Consider the following 22,503-nt stretch of genomic DNA (forward strand, 5'->3'; position numbering starts at 1 on the left):
GAGAAACAGTCTAAAACAAAAGGTCGAAATATTAGCAGCCCTTGACTGTGGTTGAAAAGAAAGAAGCAATCGTCTGTGGGTGATGTATTCTTTATACTTCCTGTCTTCAGATTTTCTAAAATAATGCATTCCTAATCACAACAGGACAGTAAAATGTTAAATGAATAGCTTTTATTTCTGAATATCTGACGCTGATGTTTAAAACTTAAAGACTAATTATTGATGGGGGGTTTTTTGTATTTAATTTTAATTTTTTTAACGTTTACTTATTTTTGAGAGAGACAGAGAGAGACAGAGCATGAGCGGGGGAGGGGCAGAGAGAGAGGAAGACATAGAATCCAAAGCAGGCTCCAGGCTCTGAGCTGTCAGCACAGAGCCCGACGCGGGGCTCGAACCGACGAGCTGTGAGATCATGACCTGAGCTGACGTAAGACGCTTAACCGACTGAGCCACCCAGGCGCCCCTTGTATTTAATTTTATATGAGGAAATGACTGTTACTTGGGTTTTCATATATATTTTTTTGTATGAGAAAAATTATATACTAAGAATATAGAGGCATTTAAAAATAATGGTTTAGAATAGTTCAGTTTTATAGAAAACTTGTGATAGTAGTGTTCCCATAAACCCCTGCACTTAGTGTTCCTTATATTAACATTTTCCATTAGCATAGCATATTTGCTTTAATTAAGAAACCAATATGGACGCATTGCCATTAACTAAAATCTAGAGACATTTTAAAAATCATACTACTATTTGGCCATTAGTTTTTCTATGGGTATTTGATCAATTTTAGGTCTTGCAAAGGTTATGCTGAAGAATAGTATTCCACTGCCATCTACTGTTCCACATAAATACATATTCTTTCCATTTTGAGTCAGACTTTTTTTCATTTATCTATACTTTCATAGCATTTTAGAGTTACAGGTTTCCCTGAAGTGACAGGTCGAGGAGAACTGACAAGATAAGAAAGCGAGTAAAGGGGACAGATGAGGTTGGAGAGGCAAAACGGGCCAGACCACAGAAGAATTTGTGTGTTACTTTTAGGAATGGCAGAGGTGATGGGGAATCAGTGAGTGCTGCATCAAGGAGCGTGTCGGAGTCAGACCCACATTTAGCTGGATCACTTTAGTCTTCTTGTGGAAGACAGACTAGGGAGAGGGGCGTGTTGAGAACTGGAGGAGGGCACGGCCCTGGCAGTGAGGGCAGGGAGAGGGGAGGAGGGGTGGAGCTGAGAGTCTGCACTGCAGACTGTCTGGGGGCTGGCAAAACTTTTAAGTTACTGCATTTGAACGGAATCTGAAAGAAAGAGTCCAGGATGATCTTGGAGGTTTAGTTTTGGTGACCAAGATGATAGAGGTGGTACAGGGGCTACAGGAGAAGAGTACGGGTTGATTAATGTGGTTGAGGGAGAATCCAGTTGGCGCCACTTACTGGAAGTTGGATATAAAATTCAGAAGCGTAGATAGGAAGTGGGTATATTTGCAAGTCATGAATAATATTTAGATAGGGGTTGAAATCATCAAAGTGGACGACGTAACACAAAGACAATGCCTAGAATGAACCGAAGGGTGACACAGGAAAGAATCCCAGAGGATCCAACCTTGGGTGAGGGCAAGGGTCAGAGGAGGACAAGCACAGTAGGGAGAAGGGGAAGGGACGGAGGGAGAGATTCATGGTGACCCGGGGAAAGAGAAAGAAAAAGCCAGTCCCTGACAGTTGGTGATTGTCCTGGCAGCCAGTAGCTGGGCCAGGACGATCCAATGTCAAGCATAAGTAATCTCACAGAATGTTAACATCAGACAAGGTCACTGTATCATTATGACAGAACAAGACAAAAACAAGACCGCTCCGTGTTCACATCTGGACACAGAAAAAAACGCACCATGCAACTACAAAATAAGATAGCACTCTTCCTGATATAGCATAACTTAGAACAAAACATGAAACCAATTTGCCAATAAATTTCATATATTGAAAAAAAAAGTGAAAAAACAAAACAAAAACAAAAAAAAACTTAGAACAAAACAGCCACATCCCTGAACCCTCTCCAAAGTCACCTGGCATCAGCCTAAATCGTTTTTTTTTTTTTTAAGTGTATCTATGTATTTTGAGAGGGAGGGGGGAGGCAGAGAGAGAGGGAGAGAGACAATCCCAAGCAGTCTCCACACTGTCAGTGCAGAGCTTGATGTGGGGCTCGAACTCACAGAACCGAGAGAGCATGACCTGATCCAAAACCAATGGTCGGATGCTTAACCGACTGAGCCACCCAGGCACCCCAAGCCTAAATCTTTTGACTGAGCTCTCCTAACATCCTCTGAGACACTCCCAGATTTTCCCGTGGTGTGCAGTGTCCTTTGCTGCAGAGTTAATAAATCTAACTTCATTTGACTATAGGTGTGTTCCTGATGATCTGTAGGCACTGGGCTTTAACATCTTTATAGAAGCCCAGAGAGCAGACAGTTTTACAGAGGGAGACATCACAGTATCTAGCGGAACAGAGAGGCTAATGATCGCCACTGAATTTGGCAAATATGAGCTTACTGGAGGAAGAGTTTTTGTAGGATATTGGGGGTAGACGCAGGGGTGTGCTTTTACTAGCGTGAGAGAGATGATTATGTATATTTCTTCCAAACTCTGTTCAGTGACATCAAGGTGGTAGCTGGATATCAGCTTTGGGGGAGTTTTACATGATGGAAATTGGCAGATGCTACAAGTTGAGGATGGGGGGCGGTGGTCAGAAAGTTGGTTGTTAAACATTTACTATCACACTACTGGGTAGAATAGACAGGAAGGAATGGGAAGGGAGAGTGGAGAGACAATTAAAAGTTTGCATGAACAGGGGAAGGGGAGAGATGGGACAAACATTAGAGGTGAAACACAGAGTCAGCAAGAAGTGGACTTCAGAATGCCTGGTTTCCTGTGCCTTGCTCGTTCTACACCTGCACGGTTATCACTTTGGTTTACTAGTGAGGTCATGGCAGCTTCTCTGGGACCATTTCATTACAGCTCAGGAAAGAATTGGTAGTGGGTGGGATGTTTACAAGGGTAAAGAGGAGGGACGAAAGAAGGAAACTTTTGGAGAAATATTTTCCAAATTCTTACAAATGGTTATTGTGAATAGCACTGGCTCTGGTGACGAATGGCTTGGGACGACGTGGGGGCTTGCCACTCGGGGACTGTGCGGTCTTGAGCAAGTTACTTAACTTCTTGGTGCCCCAGTCCTCTGGTCTATATGAAGGTGATGGGAGGACATGCCTCACCAGGTGGGATGTGGAGTACTTTTCTGGCACATAGTAAACTCCCAGCAAATATTAGTTAGCTGCTATGACCATTAGAGAAGATAGTAAAACAACTACATGTTTTTGTTTTTAAATTATATATTCACGCAGTTTTGTTTGTGATATTTATTGCTTTTATAACCATAAAAACCCCAATCGATAAAAATAAAAACCTTTCAGATACACTTTACATTGTCAAGTGCTCTGTAATCCCTGTGTTATCCAGCAGGGGGGACTATTTAATTGTCTATTATCCACTATAAGCTATCATTTCACTAATAATGATTAGGATGAATGATTGCATTGTCTGCGAAAACGTAACGATTTACAGTTGGTATTCGTACAAAGAATTTGTTCCTTACAAGCATGCAAAGGCCCCTTTCTAATCTTATTAGAGTGGGAAATCTATGAACATCATCACCATCAACCCTTTTATGGTGGCTTACGATGTGCAGGCACTATTCTGCACACTTTACATATGTTAGCTCTTTTAATACTCATTGCAACACTATGGGGTGAGCACTATCCACTTTACAGATGAGGAAACTGAGGCACAAAGAAGCTAAGTGTCCCCGTATCGCACAGCTAGTATCAGAAAGGATCTGAACCTGAGCTATCTGGTTCCACAATCTGAGAGACATATGTTAGGTACATTATCCAGACAGGGTGGGTTTAGTCTCTTCGAGAAATTCCGAAGAGCTACTCTGCTCTCTTTCACCTCATTAATACTCTCTTTCCCTCAAATCTATTGGAACAAGAGAAAGAAGGTATATCTAGTCCCAAATCATTTAGAGATATTAAGACCAATGAAACTCTCGTTTTGTCTAAAACCACTTTGCTCCTGATGAGTACTCTATTTGATTTGTAAGAATCTGACTTCTTCCCTCACAAATATACTATAGATACAGCTACTTAAACAAATATTTACCTAACTTTTGAAAACCTGAGAACTTATTTTCTTTACACAATCTTCACCGTAGGCAGTTAACTCTTGGCAGAAGCCCTCCCCCCACCCCCATGCTCTTCTTTCAAAGTGAAAATATTGGCCTCTAAGGAAAATAGGTGAATTCGGTTCATGTAAAATTAAGGCTGGGGAAATTTTTTTTCATGTGGTTTCAAACACTAACTTTCTCAGCACTTTTATTTCATGAGTCCTCAACAATTGTCGGAGAGCTGCTTAAGGCAAAATAGTCCTCTGTTTCTATCGAGAATACCGAAGTGAAACAAACAGAGGACTAAATTTTAAACATTGTGAAGTCTTTTATAACAACTGGGTGGGATGCAGCGGAGATCTGTGGAGGTGAAAGGTAAGATGTGACCCCTCGTGGGATGTTTTTCATAATTTGCCCAAGGCCACCGTGGAGCCTGACACTGAGAATCTGTTTCTCCTCAGTGCCACTCCCGGCTGCCACCCCACCCTCCCTACCACACCCGAGTCATGGTGGTGACAGAAGCAGGGCCGGGACACTGGAGGTGGGATTTTAGGCGCTGGCTGCATGCTGACCTATGGCTTTCATTTGGAGAAACCTCAAAATAGTAAAGGAAAAGAGGAGATTAAGTGGGGCTTCAATAGGGACAGGTTTGTGGTGGAGAGTGGACTGCCGCAGATCGGAACCTGAACCTATCTGGGAAGCCAAGATAAAGCGCTTCCAAGACTGGGGTGGCATCTGTTAAATCCTGTGCGTTCAGACATTAAATGTTTCTTTGAGCTCCCCCTAAGACCCAGACACAGCGCCAGCCACTGTGTTGAATAAAACCTGGCCTCTGCTGGCGAAGAGCTCCAGACCCAGCAGGAAAGGCGAGTACATAAACAGATAAAAGCGAGCCACGGTACAAGGTACAAAGGTGGAGAGCAAGAGGAAGTGCCCACCTCTGCTTAGGAGGGTCAGGGACCGGCTCCTGGGTTGCGCACGCGTTCAACCGGAGTGCGGCACTGACCCACAGGTACAACGTGGACACCCATGTCAAACTGCCTGACACCTGAAGGCAGGATTGTTGAAAATCAGACCATTATCCGACCTCGGGGATGAAATATTTAGCTGGTTGGCTCGGATGAAAACGTGCACCCGGCGAGGCACGGAGAAGAACCACATTTGGCGTGAGAGGCTCAAGGAGGCCGGGGAACAGGGCAGTGGGGAGGCGCAGAGGCGCGCGGGGCTGCAGCCGGGACCCCCCCCCCCTTCCCCGGGGCCCCCTTCCCAGGCCGGGCGCCGGCCCCCCGCGGCTCCAGGGCGGCGCGGGCGGGCCAGGCTCACCCACGCCCGGTGTAACCCGAGCCCGGCCCCGCCTCTCCCCGCGCGCACCCCGGCCGGCCGGGCAGGTCGGGGCGGCGCGCCGTGAGTCACCGGAATCTAGGTGGGGCCCCGGCGCCCCGAGCCGCGTCCTCCGGGAGCCGCCTCCCCGCGGCCTCTTCCCTTTTGTCGCGCTGCCTGCGCTCGCGGGCCACTCTCCGCCGGCGACCGAGCCCCGTGCGCTCCTCTCCTCCGCGCCGCCACCGTCGAGATGCTGCGCTGCGGCCTGGCCTGCGAGCGCTGCAGGTGGATCCTGCCCCTGCTGCTGCTCAGCGCCATCGCCTTCGACATCATCGCGCTGGCCGGCCGCGGCTGGCTGCAGTCGAGCGAACACATCCAGACGTCCTCCCTGTGGTGGCGATGCTTCCACGAGGGCGGCGGCAGCGGGTCCTACGAGGATGGCTGCCAGAGCCTCATGGAGTACGGTGAGTGCCGCCGCCGCCTCCGGGAAGCCCTCTGGGCTGCGGCTGGGCGTGCGCGGCCTCCGGCCTTCGGAGGCCGCCCTAGGCAAAAGGAGTGAACCGGGGCAGAGGTAGTGAGTGATTAAAAAAAAAAAATGTATTTAGAGCTTAGGTTAGGCATCCGACCCGAGCAAAAGAAAGCAGCTGCAGCTTTGAGTGTCCAAAACCAGGCTCACAGCTGGGCCAAAATGGCCCTAGTTCAAACTATTTTTTTGTAGGGGTTGTCGGTGACATGCAAAAGGTGATTTTTCAGCCATCAAAGAGGTTTAGATGAGTAAATACAATGAACAAAGTCTATTTTCTTGGAGACCTAGTGAACTCTCTTGCCATTATGCCACCGCCTCCTCTGATTCCTTGTAAGATGAAAATATACGCGCCTTCCCCAAGGTCGGTGTATTCGTTTGGCTTGAACTGAGTGAAAGCAACTCTTACTCGGTTAAAAAAAAAATGGAATTTTTGGCGAAAGTGTTAGTTATGATTTCAGTGGGCACTGCGGTTCTTTTAAGGAGCAGGCTAGTTCTGGTTCTTTTTTTGTTTTTAGGGGGTGTCTTTTTGACTTAAGTACGGCATTGCTGTTGAGAAAACTCAGTTATTTTCATCTGATTTGAAATCTACACAGCAAACACATCTTCTACACCAGCAAAATGAAGCAGCGTTGACAAATTTCACATACTGCAGTTGGAGTTGCTTTATTTTTCCAGCATGAAGCAGCCTGGGTGTTTTACTTAATCGGCGCCACTGGAAAGGGGCACATTCTTGCCCGCTGCCACCCCCCACGAAGGGTAGTTGCCAAAAACAGCTGGGATCTATTGTGATTAGTGTGTGTGCCTGGGGTGCTGGAGAGGAGGGTTTAAGTACGAGCCCAATTCCCAACTGAAAGCCAAGTGCTCTCGAATGGGGCTTTAGCAACTGAGTTTAAAACCGAGGAAGAAGCCTGCCCTGCCTTTCTCCATTCCCTGCGAGGGCGATGGACTTGATTCTTTACTCTGAAGTGGCCTAGGACTTCGAAGCACCCAGTTTATTTCTGGTTCTGGGGGCCCGTATCCAGAGCCTGGTGCTGTATCTTATCTACTGCGGAATTGTTTGGAAGTTCTCACCATGAGCTTGCCCCACAAAGGGAGGCATGGTCCTCATTAGCAGGTAATGAAATGTAAAGACCGCAAGGAATTCCTGCTTGCCTTAAAGTCTGTGTTTTTCCTCTCTTCAAACAAACAGAACGCCTGCCGGGGTTTCTAGTATCTCAGATCTTTTAGGGTTTTAAAGGGAATTAATTTCTTTGAAGTCACACATCTGTATCTTTTAGCCAAAATGCATTGGAACTCAGTCTCTCTGGGGGACTTACGAAGACTGCTTATACAGATGTGTTCTTGTAAACGGACTTGATGATCAGACGTCAGAACAGAGACTAATAATACAGACCCAGAGAGCACTCTGCGGTCCTCCGCATGTGAAGGTCAGGCTGGAAGAGTGGTGCTGCGAGAACGGCCATCAACACTGCTGCTGGGACATGATCTAGCCTGCCCGGCTCTCCCCGGCTGTGGCTACAGCCCTCTTGTGAAACTCACACAATGCAGTTCTTATTTTTCCTGGACTTGGAGGATGAGCTCACCTTCCCAGGGTGTGGCTCCTCCAGCCTCAGAATGATACAGTGCTTTGTATGTGGAAGGGAATAAGCAGGTTTTGTTGGTGCAATTTTTTAATTAGAAGGCTAACGCATTAACTTTTTTAATTGTAAAGACAACACTGATCCAGTCCATAAACTATGTTTCAATCTGATAGAGAAATTGGTTTTTGGTGGGGTGCCTGGGTGACTCAGTCCGTTGAGCTTCTGACTCTTTTTTTTTTAATTTTTTTTTCGACGTTTTTATTTATTTTTGGGACAGAGAGAGACAGAGCATGAACGGGGGAGGGGCAGAGAGAGAGGGAGACACAGAATCGGAAACAGGCTCCAGGCTCCAGGCTCCGAGCCATCCGCCCAGAGCCTGACGCGGGGCTCGAACTCCCGGACCGCGAGATCGTGACCTGGCTGAAGTCGGACGCTTAACCGACTGCGCCACCCGGGCGCCCCTGAGCTTCTGACTCTTGATGTGGGCTTAGGTCATGATCTCACCCTTCTTGGGTTTGAGCCCCCACATCAGGCTCCGCGCTGACAGTGTGGAGCCTGCTTGGGGTTCGCTCTCCCTGTGCCCCTCCCCCACTCACGTTCTCTCTCTTTCTCTCAAAATGCATAAACTTAAAAGAAAAAAAGAAACTGGTTTTTGGTAAAGTTCAGTTTTCCAAGCGGGTCTTGAAAAATCTGTTACCTGTATGACGCGGCAAGACTGATTTTCCGTAAGGGGGCGGTGGCATTAACATCTCAGTTCAGTTATTCCTGTGTCGTTTGCAAAGAGAAGTGCCAATAACGTGTTCGATGCAGCTTTTGCTCTAGACCTGGAATCAAATCATGAATCCAGGAGCCACGGTCATGGTCATTAGGCAACCGTGGGAAGAAGAATACTGATGTGAACTCTCAAAGAGAGGTCCATTTCAGGCTGTTCTGGTCAGAGATGAACTGGAGTGTTTATTACACTTTCACTTCATTTTCTGCCATGGATGTTGGCTTCCTTAACAGGTGTAAAAATTGTGTATTCCTACACTATAGGGCGATTATCTAGGCATCTCTGAACCCTGGAGATTTTCAGATAACCCCAGTAAGGCTTTGTGGAAAACAACGTGTTTATGGGAGGTTTATCTAAAATGTAGTGAGCAGTTTACACACACTCCCACGTATGTATAAACACAACAAAGAGTAAGGTGGATGGCTCTACTTAAAATATCTCAATACAGAGGATTGACTTTTGTACATCCACTTTTTAAAAACTTCTTGAAATGTACTAGAACATCAACATGACATCATTGTAACTTAAAACAATTTTTTTTATTGTTTCATTTATTTTTAAGAGAAAGAGAGAGAGACAGAGAATGAGCAGGGGAGGGTCAGAGGGAAAGGGAGACACAGAATCCAAAACAGGCTCAAGGGTCTGAGCTGTCAGCACAGAGCCTGATGCGGGACCCGAACTCATGAACCTCGAGATCATGACCTGAGCCGAAGTCGGATGTTTAACCTACTGAGCACCCAGGTAACTTTAAGCCACACATGTAACTACCATCGTAACTTTTAAGAAAATATACCTTTTGATTACAAAGTGCTTGACCATCTCTTTGTATTAATATTCATAACATTAATATGCTCATTTTGATATTAAAAACAGATTATTCTTCAAGTATTGGCAATAATACTAATAACATAGATGTTTTTATAAAGGGAGATAGTTCCTTAGAACTATGTAAAATGCAGAATATTCTATTCCTCGTGGTTATTGACAGATTTTTAAAGAATTTCAGATTGCCACGTCACCTCATTTTTCCTTATAAATCAACCAAATTATAAGCTGGATATTTGTTTTTACATGGTATTAACAACTAAATAGATACCCAGCTTAACAAATACTTGTTTAGTTTTTTAAAACATCATGAGCATGTAGAGCACAGAAAGAACCTCACATTTATATTTCTCCAAACAGGAAAAGAACATTGAAATAATTGTTCGAATTTCACATGTAAATAAAATGCAAAATTAAATTGGAATGCATGTTCATGCAGACTGTTTTTGTACCGTTGGCACCTTTTATTCCCCGTTTTTAAGAAGAAATACATCAGGAAGATATTTTAAGTGTCAGTGATACAGATTCTAAAGCCCAAGCAAGCTGTGGCTTGTCAGGGTGGAGACTAATGGAGTTGGATTTATGCACCGGGATAATGGCGATGAGTTTATGCACCAAGAATGGCAGCGGGGAGTCAGTACGGCCAAGTCCAAGAGGGCTTGCTTTAGATCTGAACTCACAAGTTCAGAGCTTCATTTTACCAGACGCCCTTTGAATACCACAGAATGCATTGAATGGTATTTTTTTTTTTTTTTTTTTACATGAACTCAGTCTTGGATAAGTCCAAGAATCAGAGTATTTATTATGTGGATCTTTTTAGATCATTTAGCCCTACGGTTCTTAAAATGTACAGGAAATGAGAAGCATAAGTACAAAGTGAATAGGTTTACATTAGGCAAAATTGAACTTAGAAGAGTTCGTTTTGAGACTGTGCCCTTGAGGCCTTTTTGCAGAGAGGTAGGGTGAGATCTTGAAATGTTATTGTTTTATGAAATTAGGCATTAGTAGGTAGATTACTCTTTGTGGGTGTGTGTTCATGTCTTTACACAGAAAAATAAAGGTTGGCCACTCCATTGATTTTCCGAATTAAAGCATAGATATGTGTGTTCATTTATAAAATCCAGACGTGTGGGAACTTGTGACCTAGCCATTTGCTGCACTTGGCAGTAATCGCCCGACAGCCTCACTCCCTTTTTAGTGACCTAACTTGTTTTCTCCGTGCAAGCGGGCACAGACTCACAGGCTATGAGAATTAGAAGGGTGTAAGAGTGCACCTGTTTACACTTTCACCAAAGCCTGTGCTCATCAGCACCACCCACGATGAGCGGAGCCCTCTTCCCTTTGTTCGCAACTTAATTCAATTCCCTGGACGCTGCTCTTTGTTTAAAAGTACTTGTCTGGGGCGCCTGGGTGGCTCAGTCGGTTAAGCGTCCGACTTCGGCTCAGGTCACGATCTCACGGTCCATGAGTTTGAGCCCCGCGTCGGGCTCTGGGCTGGTGGCTCAGAGCCTGGAGCCTGCTTCCGATTCTGTGTCTCCCTCTCTCTTGCCCCTCCCCCATTCATGCTCTGTCTCTCTCTGTCTCAAAAAAAAAAATAAATAAATAAATAAAAAATAAAAAAAAATAAGTTCTAAAAAAAAAAAAAAAGTACTTGCCTTACGCCGATGGAGCTCAAATGTGCTTCCGTGTAAATTCTCCTTCCCAGCCTTCTTCATCTGACAGACTTTCAAATACGTGACCGTTGATCCCCAGTTCCCTGCTAGTCATCTTGTCCAAGTTGAGGGAGCAATTCTCCATTTTCACATCTTCCCGTATGGGATGGATGGTTTCCCCACGGAGACTTTCAAAGAAGACCATAACGGGGCAAAGTATCATCGTTCTGTAAAAACACAGTGGTAAGTAGTTATCATCTGGCTCAGTTTCAGGAGAAAATGTAGAGCATGTAAAGAATCTCACGCCAACTGGATGCTGTCGCACATGCCCCTGACATTGCTTTGCTTGTCTTCTAAAGCTTCTGCAAAATCACTTCTTCCTATGTAATTTTTTTTGGAGGTCTGTTATGAGTTGCCCTCAAGATTTTTGCTACTCAAAGTGTCCAGACCAGCAGCATCAGCATTATCTGGAAGGTTACTGGGCACTCAGTATCTCAGGCCCCACTTTCTGAACCAGAATCTGCATTTTAACAAGGTCCCCAGGTGATGCGTAAAGCACTGTATAGTTTCAGAAGCACTGGTCCATATTCCTGCAGATTACCTCCTCATTGGGCATGCACCAGGCTTTTTGAATATATATTCCATCTATGTGTATACTTATTTGTAGACAGGAACTGTGTAACTTGTAATCAGGGTTTTATCCAGTTTTCAGTCCATGACATAAAGAGTCTATGTGACCTAAAGAACTCTATACAAATAGTATGAGATCTGATCAAAGCTCAGATTTATTAGGTAGGCCCTTCCCTATTAATAGATGGATCTTTTGTTCTGGAAAGGGATTCTACTTTAATTAGGCGACAGGTGGGCATCTGCAAGGTACTGAGTAAGGGGCTAGCTAGACCAGACTGTCATGGTCAGTGTTGGGTGCCCACATGGAAAACTACTGAAGAATGCAGCAAATCCATTAAAAGAAAAACTAACTTTGGAGGAACAATTAGTGACCGTCTCTAAAATATTACCCACAATACTAAAAATATTAGTAGTGCTCTCGTCTGTAAGTTGTTTTTTCTTTTTTTTTTCCTTTTCACAAACTTCAGTTTGATTTATGGTTTCCAGCATGGCATTCAAGGTATTTATTTTTCCTCTTTTTTTTTTTTTTTCTCGCTCCTTTCTTATCCGTTGACCTTACTGGTCTTTTCCTAGCTGTATTTGTCTTGTAACATTGCATTTTCAAATGTCATCACTGGAAGAAAGATAATAGCATTTTTCTCATACAAAAAACTTAAAAGCGTTTTCTAGGAAAAACTCAGAATTACATTAGTGACCATTGGTGTCGATCTGATGTTGAATCTTTGCAAGTGAGAGCCAAATTAGGTAGGCTGTTCTTTATCCAAATGGGTCTTTAATGAATCTTATTTAAAAGTGGGTTTATAAAGCGGCTGGTCTCTTTAATAATATGAACTTCTCCAAGTGGCACTTAGAAAATAAATTTAGGATGTAATAGGTTATATACAACACCAAATTGGTCTTCCCTTAAGGAGATAAAACAAACAAAAAACATTCCTGCACGGAAACATAGCATCCGTGTACCTGTAGTGCTGCATGATTTGTGGTCTCTGTTCGGCGAGGGCTAATTGACAGTGAGAATCCTCCCTGCTGTCTGTCACAAACCATAATTAGGAAAGACAATAACATTTTGTGTACAAGATAATAATGGAGAACAGACTTGTCTTCAGAATAAAAATTGACAGTCTGCCTTCGAAGAGCCAAGGACCATCCATCTGTACATTCATGGAAGAAATAGCTTTAAGATGTTTTCCTCCTTGGGATTGGTAAATACGGTATAATTTAGACCATGGTATAATACAAACATAGAAATCCTTCCTAAAAGGGTTGGATACATTTGTAGGTATTAGGCTCACTCTGGGAAATTAAGTGAAACCAAAAGTACTCGGGGTGCAGACTTAACTTTTCACAAGGTGTGTCGGGGAGATTTGCCATGTTATAAGTCTGCATGGCTGTCGGCCCCCTTCTCGGGAGGAATGTTGGGCTGGGATGACCTTGATCAGACCAGGTAGGGTCCATCTCATCATTTTACAGCAAAACAGCCATTGATAGGAGAGGGCAGATTGCCTTACTCATCGCTCATCAGCCAGGTCTTCAAAACTGTGCCAAGGTTTCTGTCTTCTGTGATAATTAAATGATTCAGTGTGGGTGTTTCCATGCTGCAGGAGCAGGTTATCACGTGTTCTGCTTCCAGGGAAGCCTTTCTCAAGACAAAAGGCCACTTACTTTGCCATTTTGATTTTCTCAGACTCAGCGTTTAAACAAGACACTACTGGATTATTTCACACAGCTTAGGCAAAGTTCTTAAAATTGGGCTGTGTTCATATTTGTGTTCACCTGTTGGCTTCAGGGTAGGCGAAGGGGCTCACTATTTTCTGAATTCCTTTCAAGTACGTGAAACGAAATGTAAATTACACTTCAGCTATCATGTTAGAGGGAGTGGGAATGGGGATAATCTGTATTAATCTTCCCCAAATAAACAGGAATAATTATTAATACTACTCGTCATAGCTACATCCCTCATCATTTAGTCAGCTATACTTTTCAAACCTTAATCTGTGACTGTCAGAGTTTGGTCAGCAAAATATGTTCCTTGTTAGGAAGGTTTTTTTGTTGTTGTTATTATTGAAGACTCACATTCTGCTACACAAGTTTTCATTATGTTTGCACTCCTCCGAATGCTTATACAGATTGGTTGCCTTTCATGGCAGTTTCTAACCTGTGAACTCAACTTAAAAGGCAAAATGAGTGTCTGCTTCTTTGAATTTGATAATTGGATTTAGCTGTAATGATTGACAGTAGCCATAAAAATCCGTAGAAACGAGACTGTAATCGACAGTGGGTCATATACCGAAAGTTACATGTTCTTTTTTGGCAGTGCTCTGTTTTTATAAGGAGATTAATCATCTCTCTTAGTTCTTCTCAAACTTTAGTATGGATGTAAGAGATGCCAGTAAGGCACAGATTCCTGGGTACTACCTCTTGAGTTATGATCCGTTGGGCTTGGAGGGAGTCACGGGAATCTGTATTTTTAATAAGCACCACTGATGATTTTGACACCATGATCTATGGGTTCGACTTTGACATGGTCTGATTACTATTCTTTCCATAGCACAATCCCACTTCTCTTGCAAGTTACCTTACTTGAAGGACGAGGCAAAAGTGAGAACATTTCACATTCTGGCTTTATTCATTTCTGATTTAAAATAAAACATTTCTATTTTATCTTGCCCCTAAGACCTCCGATCGATCTCCGGAAAGAGCAAAAAAGGTCTGGAGGAAAGTAATGAAAATTATAAATATAAATAAAAAAATATATATAAAATATAAATTAAAAATATATAAAATTATAAAAAAAAATTTATAAATATAAAATAGGCCCACTCATGCTCTGTCTCTGCCTCATCTTGCAGGCCACTAAGGGATAGTTTGTGGGAAACATGGTATTTCTGAGACATATAAAAATGTGTTCTCTTCTTTTTTTTTTTTTTAATTTTTTTTTTCAACGTTTATTTATTTTTGGGACAGAGAGAGACAGAGCATGAACGGGGGAGGGGCAGAGAGAGAGGGAGACACAGAATCGGAAACAGGCTCCAGGCTCCGAGCCATCAGCCCAGAGCCCGACACGGGGCTCGAACTCACGGACTGCGAGATTGTGACCTGGCTGAAGTCGGACGCTTAACCGACTGCGCCACCCAGGCGCCCCCTCTTCTTAATAACCTATTACGCCCCAGTCATTCCTAAACCTAGAGGAAGATCTGGAAGGAGCACGGGGGTTGGAGAAAGTTTGTCTATAACAGATGATGATGTAAACATGCAGTGGGTAACTGAGGAACGAGAACGAATGGAAAGAAGTGCAGAAGTAAAGAAATACAGAAAGAAAATGGAGAAAGGTGAGGAACTGGAGAAAAGTCAGAGGAATGATACGCAAGGAACTTTTCGAGTGGTAAAGGCGGGAGCCTTCCTAGCTCCCTGACTTTTCACACAAGGGCTGTCCTCCTCACAATAATGTTGAAAGAAGGCATTTTTAGCCCAGGTTAGCAGATGTGCAGGCTGATGGTGGCTAATTGGTGACAGAGGCAGGGCGCACATGAAGTCTGGCTGGCTTCCGAGCCCCTGTTGTTTTTGCCCCCTGTGTCTTCCACTGTGACCAAGTGACCTAGAATTAAGGGAGGATGAATTTGTCAGCCGAGCGGTGCTCGAGGAGGAGTGAAACCAGGGCAGATGAACACATGACTCGCTTTTTTGAGTGCAGTAAAAAAGTAAATAGATTACGAGTGCGTGTTCGTCTATCAGTGAATGGATGGATAAATAAAATGCAGGCTGGCCACACAATAGGTGAAAGAAGACAGTCACAAAAGGCCATGCAGTATGGATTCCGTGTGTATGAAATGTCCAGAACAGGAAAATTGATAGTAACAGAAACCAGATTAATGGTTGCCAGAAGCTGGAAGAAAGGGGTGGGGGTGGCACATATGGAGCTTCTTTTGCGGGGATGAAAACTTTGGAATCGTAAGTGGTGATGGTTACACAACCCTGTGAATGAATATAGCAAGAGCATACCTTGAAAGAGTGAATTTTACGGTATGTAAATTACAGATCTAAAAAGAATCATGTTTCGGATTTAGACAGGCTGGAAATCGAACTTGCCTGAAGCACTTATCAGCCGTGTGGCTACGTGACAGGTTATTTGAACTTTCATAGCCTTCGTATATACTCATTTCTAAAGAAATAATGATAAAGATCTTTGATTTTTAAGTAATCTCTGCACCCAACATGGCGCTCAAACTCATGACCCTGAGATTAAGAGTCCCATGCTCTACCAACTGAGCCAGCCAGGCACCCCGCTAAAGAAGTGATGATAGTATGAACCTTAAAAAGATTGTGAAGATTCTGTGAACTAAGGCATGTCAGGTTCTTAGCACAGAGCCTGGCACAGAGCGATTACACCATCAGTGTTAGGCCCTCTAGAGAGGTTGTATTTGAAGAGATTTGAGAAATTCGTGCAGGTTGTGCAGTGGGAATTATTGGCTGGGATTGTTGGCCAGGGTATCACGGCTCTCCATATTTCCACAGGCTCAAGGTAGAACAACACGGGACTGGAGGTGCCCGTGCAGATTTTCAAACCCAGAAATCAACTGTCACTTCATCCTGAGGCCTTTGAGGGCCAATATCAATAACTAAGAGCTCTTGTGCAAATACATCCTGAATAGTTCAAGACATTAAAATTTAGACTAGCAACTGGATATATTTGTACCTAAACTTGTTATGAAGTCACAGCTTCTTCATAATTAAATTGTTTTATTTCACGTCTCTGCCTAGTCATGAGGCAGATGATTTCAATGATTATTTTGGCACAGAACCAAACATTAATACGAAACAACGACGTTTTGTCAAGGTATTTGAACCATTTCCTAACGGGATTCTAATTTAATTGCTCAATATAAAAAATGTTTACTATAGTTGTGTTGTGTTAGAACTTGAGTGAACCTTTTAAAGATACCTGTTTATATGGCCTTTTTATTACGTGAGAAACAGTTTGATGAGTTTGAACTTTCATGTCAGAGATCTAAACATTCGCCCGAACTCTGAGGGGAGAAGGCATTATTGTGTAGCAACGTATCGGGCACCCTCTGCACGAATTGCCTCTTCTTCCCTTGAGATACGGAGACGCTTAAGTGCTGTCAGAAAAGCTGTCCTTGCGCCCAGATAAAATGAACAGAGAGCAAAAAACTCCTACTGATGCTTCGACAAGTGATTTTTAAATTTGGCATGTCTGTCTTATTAATTACCGTTTCTTTTCTCTTACAGCGTGGGGACGGGCAGCCGCTGCCATGCTCTTCTGTGGCTTTATCATCCTGGTGATCTGTTTCATCCTCTCCTTCTTTGCCCTCTGTGGACCCCAGATGCTTGTCTTTCTGAGAGTGATTGGAGGCCTCCTGGCCCTGGCTGGTAAGACTATGTCAGCAATTCATACCTTCAGTAGGCATCACTATAGTACTGTCTCTCCCATGACCCTTGACAATCACACTTCCCGATCTGTTTGCAGAAAATGTGTCACCAAGGGCAGAAGTAACAGTCAAGTGTCTTAAGATCTAGGTCCCCTTCCTCCTGTGGCTCAGACGGTATTACATGTCCTCCATCCAAGGGAGGAAGGTTGTCACTCTGCGTGCTGCTCTCGCTTATAGATGACCCCATGTCCAGCGACACCCCTACCTTGAGGGACCAGGGCTGAGTCAGCCCTGGAAGTGTAGTGTTTCCATAGCGATCCCAGTGCGGGCCTCCTTGATCCCCTTGCTGAGGGGGCTGGAATGTCCCGGAGCCATTTTACTTATTGAAGGATGTTACTTATTGAAGGATGAAGCTTATGATATAGTGGGGCATAGAAAGGGTTTCTGTGGTGGGACGGGAGACTCTAGGAGGCGCCCGGACTGGGATTGCCATTTTGTATCATAGAGCCACTTCTGGGGGATGGGAATTTAGTTATGTAGGTGAGTGCGGTCAGAGTGAACATTTATTAATGGAATGCAAGAACTAGGAGTCTAGGAGCAAGATTTATTTGAAATTTTAGGTGGGATCCTGGCACTAGGGACCTCAGCCGCAGAACTGAATTTAGATGCAACACTGGATTTTCTGAGGAAGAGAAAATCCACAGGTCTTTTCTCAAGGTACTAACTTAGGCTCGAGGGACCAAAGCAGAAATCCAGCTACAGACCTGGAGTACAAGTACAGAGTGAACAGATGGTCTTGGAACAAGTCAGAAGCCTTGTGATTAGAAGAGGTGCATAAGATCAAGCGTGAGCCCAGAGGGAGGCCGCCCTGTTCTGGGTTCCCTGAGCTTAGGGAGGGTGCTCGCAGAGCCTGGGCAGAACAAGTTGGGGGTGAAAAGGGTCCTGGCTCAGAAGAAGGAGGTGGCCTCAGAGAACCAGCCCGTATAGGTCCGGCCCTCACCTTTACCTTGGAGAATTTCCCTTGATTGAAACATAAGGTTTACTCCAATGTTCCTTATGTCTCAAAGTTTGCTTTTCGAATACTATTTTAAAACCAGAAGTGGTTTGGAATCACAAAACATGAAGAATCTTGTTGAATCCTATTTCCGCTTCTATTTGGCTTTCATAGTTAAATTTATAAGACTTTATCAAACCAACACACGTGATGTATCTTCCTTTCACATGCCTTAGAAGACTAGATGGGCGCCTATTTTAATCACCATTAGAAATAACACCGGGACATTCATACTCATTGAAAAACCCCAGTTGGTACCATATGACCTGGCAATGCCTCTTCTCCGTATGTATCCCAAGGAACTGAAAGCAGGGACTTGAACAAGCAGGGACTTGGACATGATTGTCCACCCATGGTCATAGCAGTATTATTCACAACAGCCAAAAGGTGGAAACAACCCAAGTGTTGCAGGAAATGTTAAATGAAAATGTGGTATATCACATACGATGGAGTATTATTCAGCCATCAAAAGGAATAAAGCTCTGATATATGCTACAGTGTGGATGGACCTTGAAAATCCTATGCTAAGAGAAACAAGGTAGACACAGAGGGCAAGTATTTTATGATTTCACTTATGCGACAGAAAGTAGATCCAAGCTTACCAGGGGCTGAGAGAGGGAGGGGTAAGCAGAGTTTAGGTTGGGAATGTTGAAAAAGTTTTAGGTAGAGAGAGTGGTGATGATTGCACAACATTGGGAACGTAGTTAGTGCCGGCGAATGGTACACGTAACCAGTGGTTACATGATAAACATGATGTTGTATGGAATTTGCCATCATTTAAAAAATCCCACTTTCCTCCATGTTAGCGTTAGAAACATTATGATCTGGGAAGGGCCAGCTCGAGCTGACAGGGTTGCAGGAGTTTCTGTTGTAAGGAAGACTAATTCTGGCAAACTCCCACAGCTTCACTGCATACTGTCCTGCTTAATTCTGCCTTCTCACCTTACGACTGAGTACTCATTTTTGCCTTGAGAGTTTGATAAGTAGAACGGGGCATGTTGATAGAAGAGGGAAAGGCCTAGGAATCTTCAGTGTACTTTTAGTGGTTAGCAACGTTCAGTTAGGGCCTACTGGACTTCTAAGAAATATCTCGCAGCAACAATTATTTTTAATTTTATGTATGTCTTGGGGTTACTATCTGAAAAATTGAGTACCGATACAATAAAGATTGTGCAGAAATGGATCCAAATCATTGTAAGAACTTTACCTATGATGAACTGAAACAGGTGGTGAACGATATTTAACATTTATGACCAGGGGAATTTGGAGATAATATAGGCAAGGGTTGCTTTTATGTCTTACGCAATATTTTGCAGTAAATAATAAACTTAACAAGTAAGAATTTGCCATTTAAAGCATATAAGAAACAGAGAAATGTTAAGATCTGCACCGAGATCGCTCTTCTTAAATTGCCAGGGAAGGGGAATATTTTGAGTTGAAAAACGGAAGGAACAAACCATGATGTGGAAACACTGACGGCCTTTCTAGCAATAAAAAAAACAAAAAAGGAAAAGAAAATGACTTTGAGGATGCATTCGTGGAGCTGGCAGAAAGCATTTCGGTGAAAGGAGGAGGATTGAGGACTCTCTGCTCTCCAGAGCACGGCCAGCTGGCCCCTCTGGGTGCAGACTGGTGTCTCAATGTCACAGATTGAAAATGCATTCGTGCCCAATGACGTAACAATGCACGGGTGAACTATGGCGTGAGAGAATGCAAGAACGCAGCATAGTGCGTGGAGGCTCGTTACAGCTTTGTAGAGTTATGCATGTTCATTGGAAAATAAGACAAAAATAGATTTAATCAAGTTTGTATTTTTTTTTAATTTGCTTAAAATGCCAATATGATGAATAATAACTGTAATAAGGTGACTCTTCTACCAAAGAGCTTAGAAATCTTCTGGGTCTGTGCATTCTTATATCTTCCTTCCACTTCCCCAAGGCACTGACTCTTCCCCTCTTGAATTCCCGTCCCGCCATCCTGGAACATTCTTGCCTCCGACCTCCATCTCTCCATTTCTATTTATTCTTCAGATTCCTGCCTCCTCTGCAGGCTTTTCTGGTGCTTCCCTACATTGGTCATTCGCATCACTGGCTTGCTGTGCCTGCCACTTAGTCACTCGTTTATTAAATGACTATTCCAGTGGTGTAGTTTATCAACATTGTCTCACGTATGTGTTGTGCACACGTGTGTATATGCGTACATATTACTTTTGCTAACATGGAAAATATGAACTGTGTTTGGCACAGGAATTACCAAGATGAAAAAATACTCTTCGGTACCACCCTGCTTTCTACTCTGTACTATAGTTTTGCACCTTTTACTTTAGTAAACGTAATGCGTACGCAGGTACTACCGAGAGAGTCCCTAATTGTTCTGTATTTCGTATATTCAGTCTTCTGCTCAGTGCCAGGTATCTCTGACATACAACACTCAATAACCTGTGTTGGCTCATGATCAACCACATTCCCCCGGTCCCTTTCATTAGTGCAAAGTGGATTTAACGGTTATGTAAAGGCAAAGACATCGTGGAAGAGGGAGTTAATCTGTTGTTACCACACATTCATCCATGCGTCCATATTCACTCTTTGGGATGTTTTTCTTCCCTTCAGCTGTCTTCCAGATCATCTCCCTGGTAATTTACCCCGTGAAGTACACCCAGACCTTCGACCTTCATGCCAACCCTGCCGTCACTTACATCTATAATTGGGCCTATGGTTTTGGGTGGGCGGCCACGATTATCCTGATCGGCTGTGCCTTCTTCTTCTGTTGCCTTCCCAACTATGAAGATGACCTTTTGGGCAATGCTAAGCCCAGGTACTTCTACACATCCGCCTAAGGTGGGGAGTGAGCAGAAGAAACTCAATGCTGCCAAGATGGATCCCAGAGCAAGAAACTGTCTTCCTCAGCGTCCTTCGAACCCATTTGGTGGGCAGTGTGCATATCATTAAATTAGTCAATGCTAAATAACTTGGGAGAAAATATTTTTTAAATGGCGGTACAGTTTCATATTCACCTTTTATATATGTTTGTAAACAAAACTTACTTCTTTTAATTAATTACCTGTAATATGCCTGTATCTCCTTATTTCTACCCATACCATTTATACTGCATTTGTAAAAGAATATGAATATGAAACATAACCCCTTTATACAGTAAAAAATGAGAAGGCTTCAAAGATTGGTGTGACGGTAAAAGAATATGAATATGAAACGTAACCCCTTTATATGGTAAAAAATGAGAAGGCTTCAAAGATTGTGTGTTTTTCTCAGGTGGAATGGACTGGGTCTATTAAAAGCCAACGAGAAGAGAGTGGTATTAGTAAAAATTGTCAGTGACCAACTATTCCACGAGAAATACAAAAAATATATATTTTTCAAGCCTTCACCTATTTAAAGAAGCAAAATAGTTTCCTAAATGCATACCATTTGTGAGAATTTCTAACTAATATCCTGATTTTTTTTTTTTTTTTTTTTTTTTTGCAAAACTTCATGTTAACTTGATATGGCATCTACGAACGTTTTCTTTCATAGCCAAAGCCTGCTGCCATAGTCAGGCCTCCTTACGTAGTGAAATGTTAAGACGAAATTTTCTCTTTTGAAGTGGCTTGTAGGGTTGGGGTGTGGGAAAGTGCTGAATTCATAAATCTGTACTCTTTTGTGTCTATATGTTCGGGAACGCAGTAGATCTGATTGAAAGCTGGGCTGGGTCTAACTCATCGCGGCTGACAGGTGTGATTTGGTTGTTTATTGAAGCATCAGGAGGGCCATTCCCATCATAAAGTAGCATGAAGACAGCGTCAGGAGAAGAAATGGCTTGAATTCTTCATCTCAGGTTTGACTGGGCTCTAATCATATAGACACAGCTTCTGATAGATGGCAATTGTAAACAACACCTTAAATGTAGTTACAAACCTGGTCTTCCTTGGAAAAGAGATTTAAAATATCTGATATAAAACATACAATGGGAAAAATCAGGGATGTGAGGTTTCTCTGAATGGCAAATATATGATATATCGCGTTGACTATTATTATTTTTTTTTACCATTTGTTCTTACATAATGAAAACCAATTCATTTTATATACCAAATTATTATTTTGTAACTTGCAGAATAAACCATTGCTGTTTTCATTATGAATTTTCCCCAATAAACCAGGTGTTCTAATCTCGTTTCTAGTTTGTAGTTTTTGGTTTTGCTTTTTTCTTTTTTCAACTCTGGGGAAGGGAATATTTTTTTCAAGTTTACTTATTTGGAAAGAGAGAACACCCACACAGGTGGCGGAGGGGCAGGGAGCGAGGGAGAGAGGGAATCCCAAGCAGGCTCCACATTGTCAGCTCGGAGCCTGACATGGCGCTTGAACCCACAAACCATGAGATCGTGACCAGAGACAAAATCGAGAGTCAGACGCTCAACTGACTAAGCCACCCAGGTGACAGGAGAAGGGAATTTTTAAAAAATGCTTTGAGTGGGGCAAAACAATAAGAGTGTTGGATAAAATGAAAAGTAGCTTTTTCTTAGTTTTAAGGGTCTTGCTCATTTGCGGTTTCC

General features: G+C 43.2%; 1 protein-coding gene across 1 annotated transcript; it reads left to right on the forward strand.

Annotated features, from left to right (window-relative positions):
- Window positions 1-5,675: 5,675 nt before the first annotated feature.
- PERP (p53 apoptosis effector related to PMP22) lies at window positions 5,676-21,132 on the forward strand. The gene is made up of 3 exons (XM_040449063.1): window positions 5,676-5,995; window positions 16,764-16,904; window positions 20,567-21,132. Exons 1-3 carry the CDS (start codon window positions 5,782-5,784, stop codon window positions 20,791-20,793), a joined length of 582 nt encoding a protein of 193 aa, XP_040304997.1. The 5' UTR covers window positions 5,676-5,781; the 3' UTR covers window positions 20,794-21,132.
- The last annotated feature ends 1,371 nt before the right edge of the window (window positions 21,133-22,503 follow it).

The sequence above is a fragment of the Herpailurus yagouaroundi genome, unplaced genomic scaffold (assembly GCF_014898765.1).
Source record: "Herpailurus yagouaroundi ecotype Mexico unplaced genomic scaffold, PumYag 198, whole genome shotgun sequence".
Taxonomy (NCBI): domain Eukaryota; kingdom Metazoa; phylum Chordata; class Mammalia; order Carnivora; family Felidae; genus Herpailurus; species Herpailurus yagouaroundi.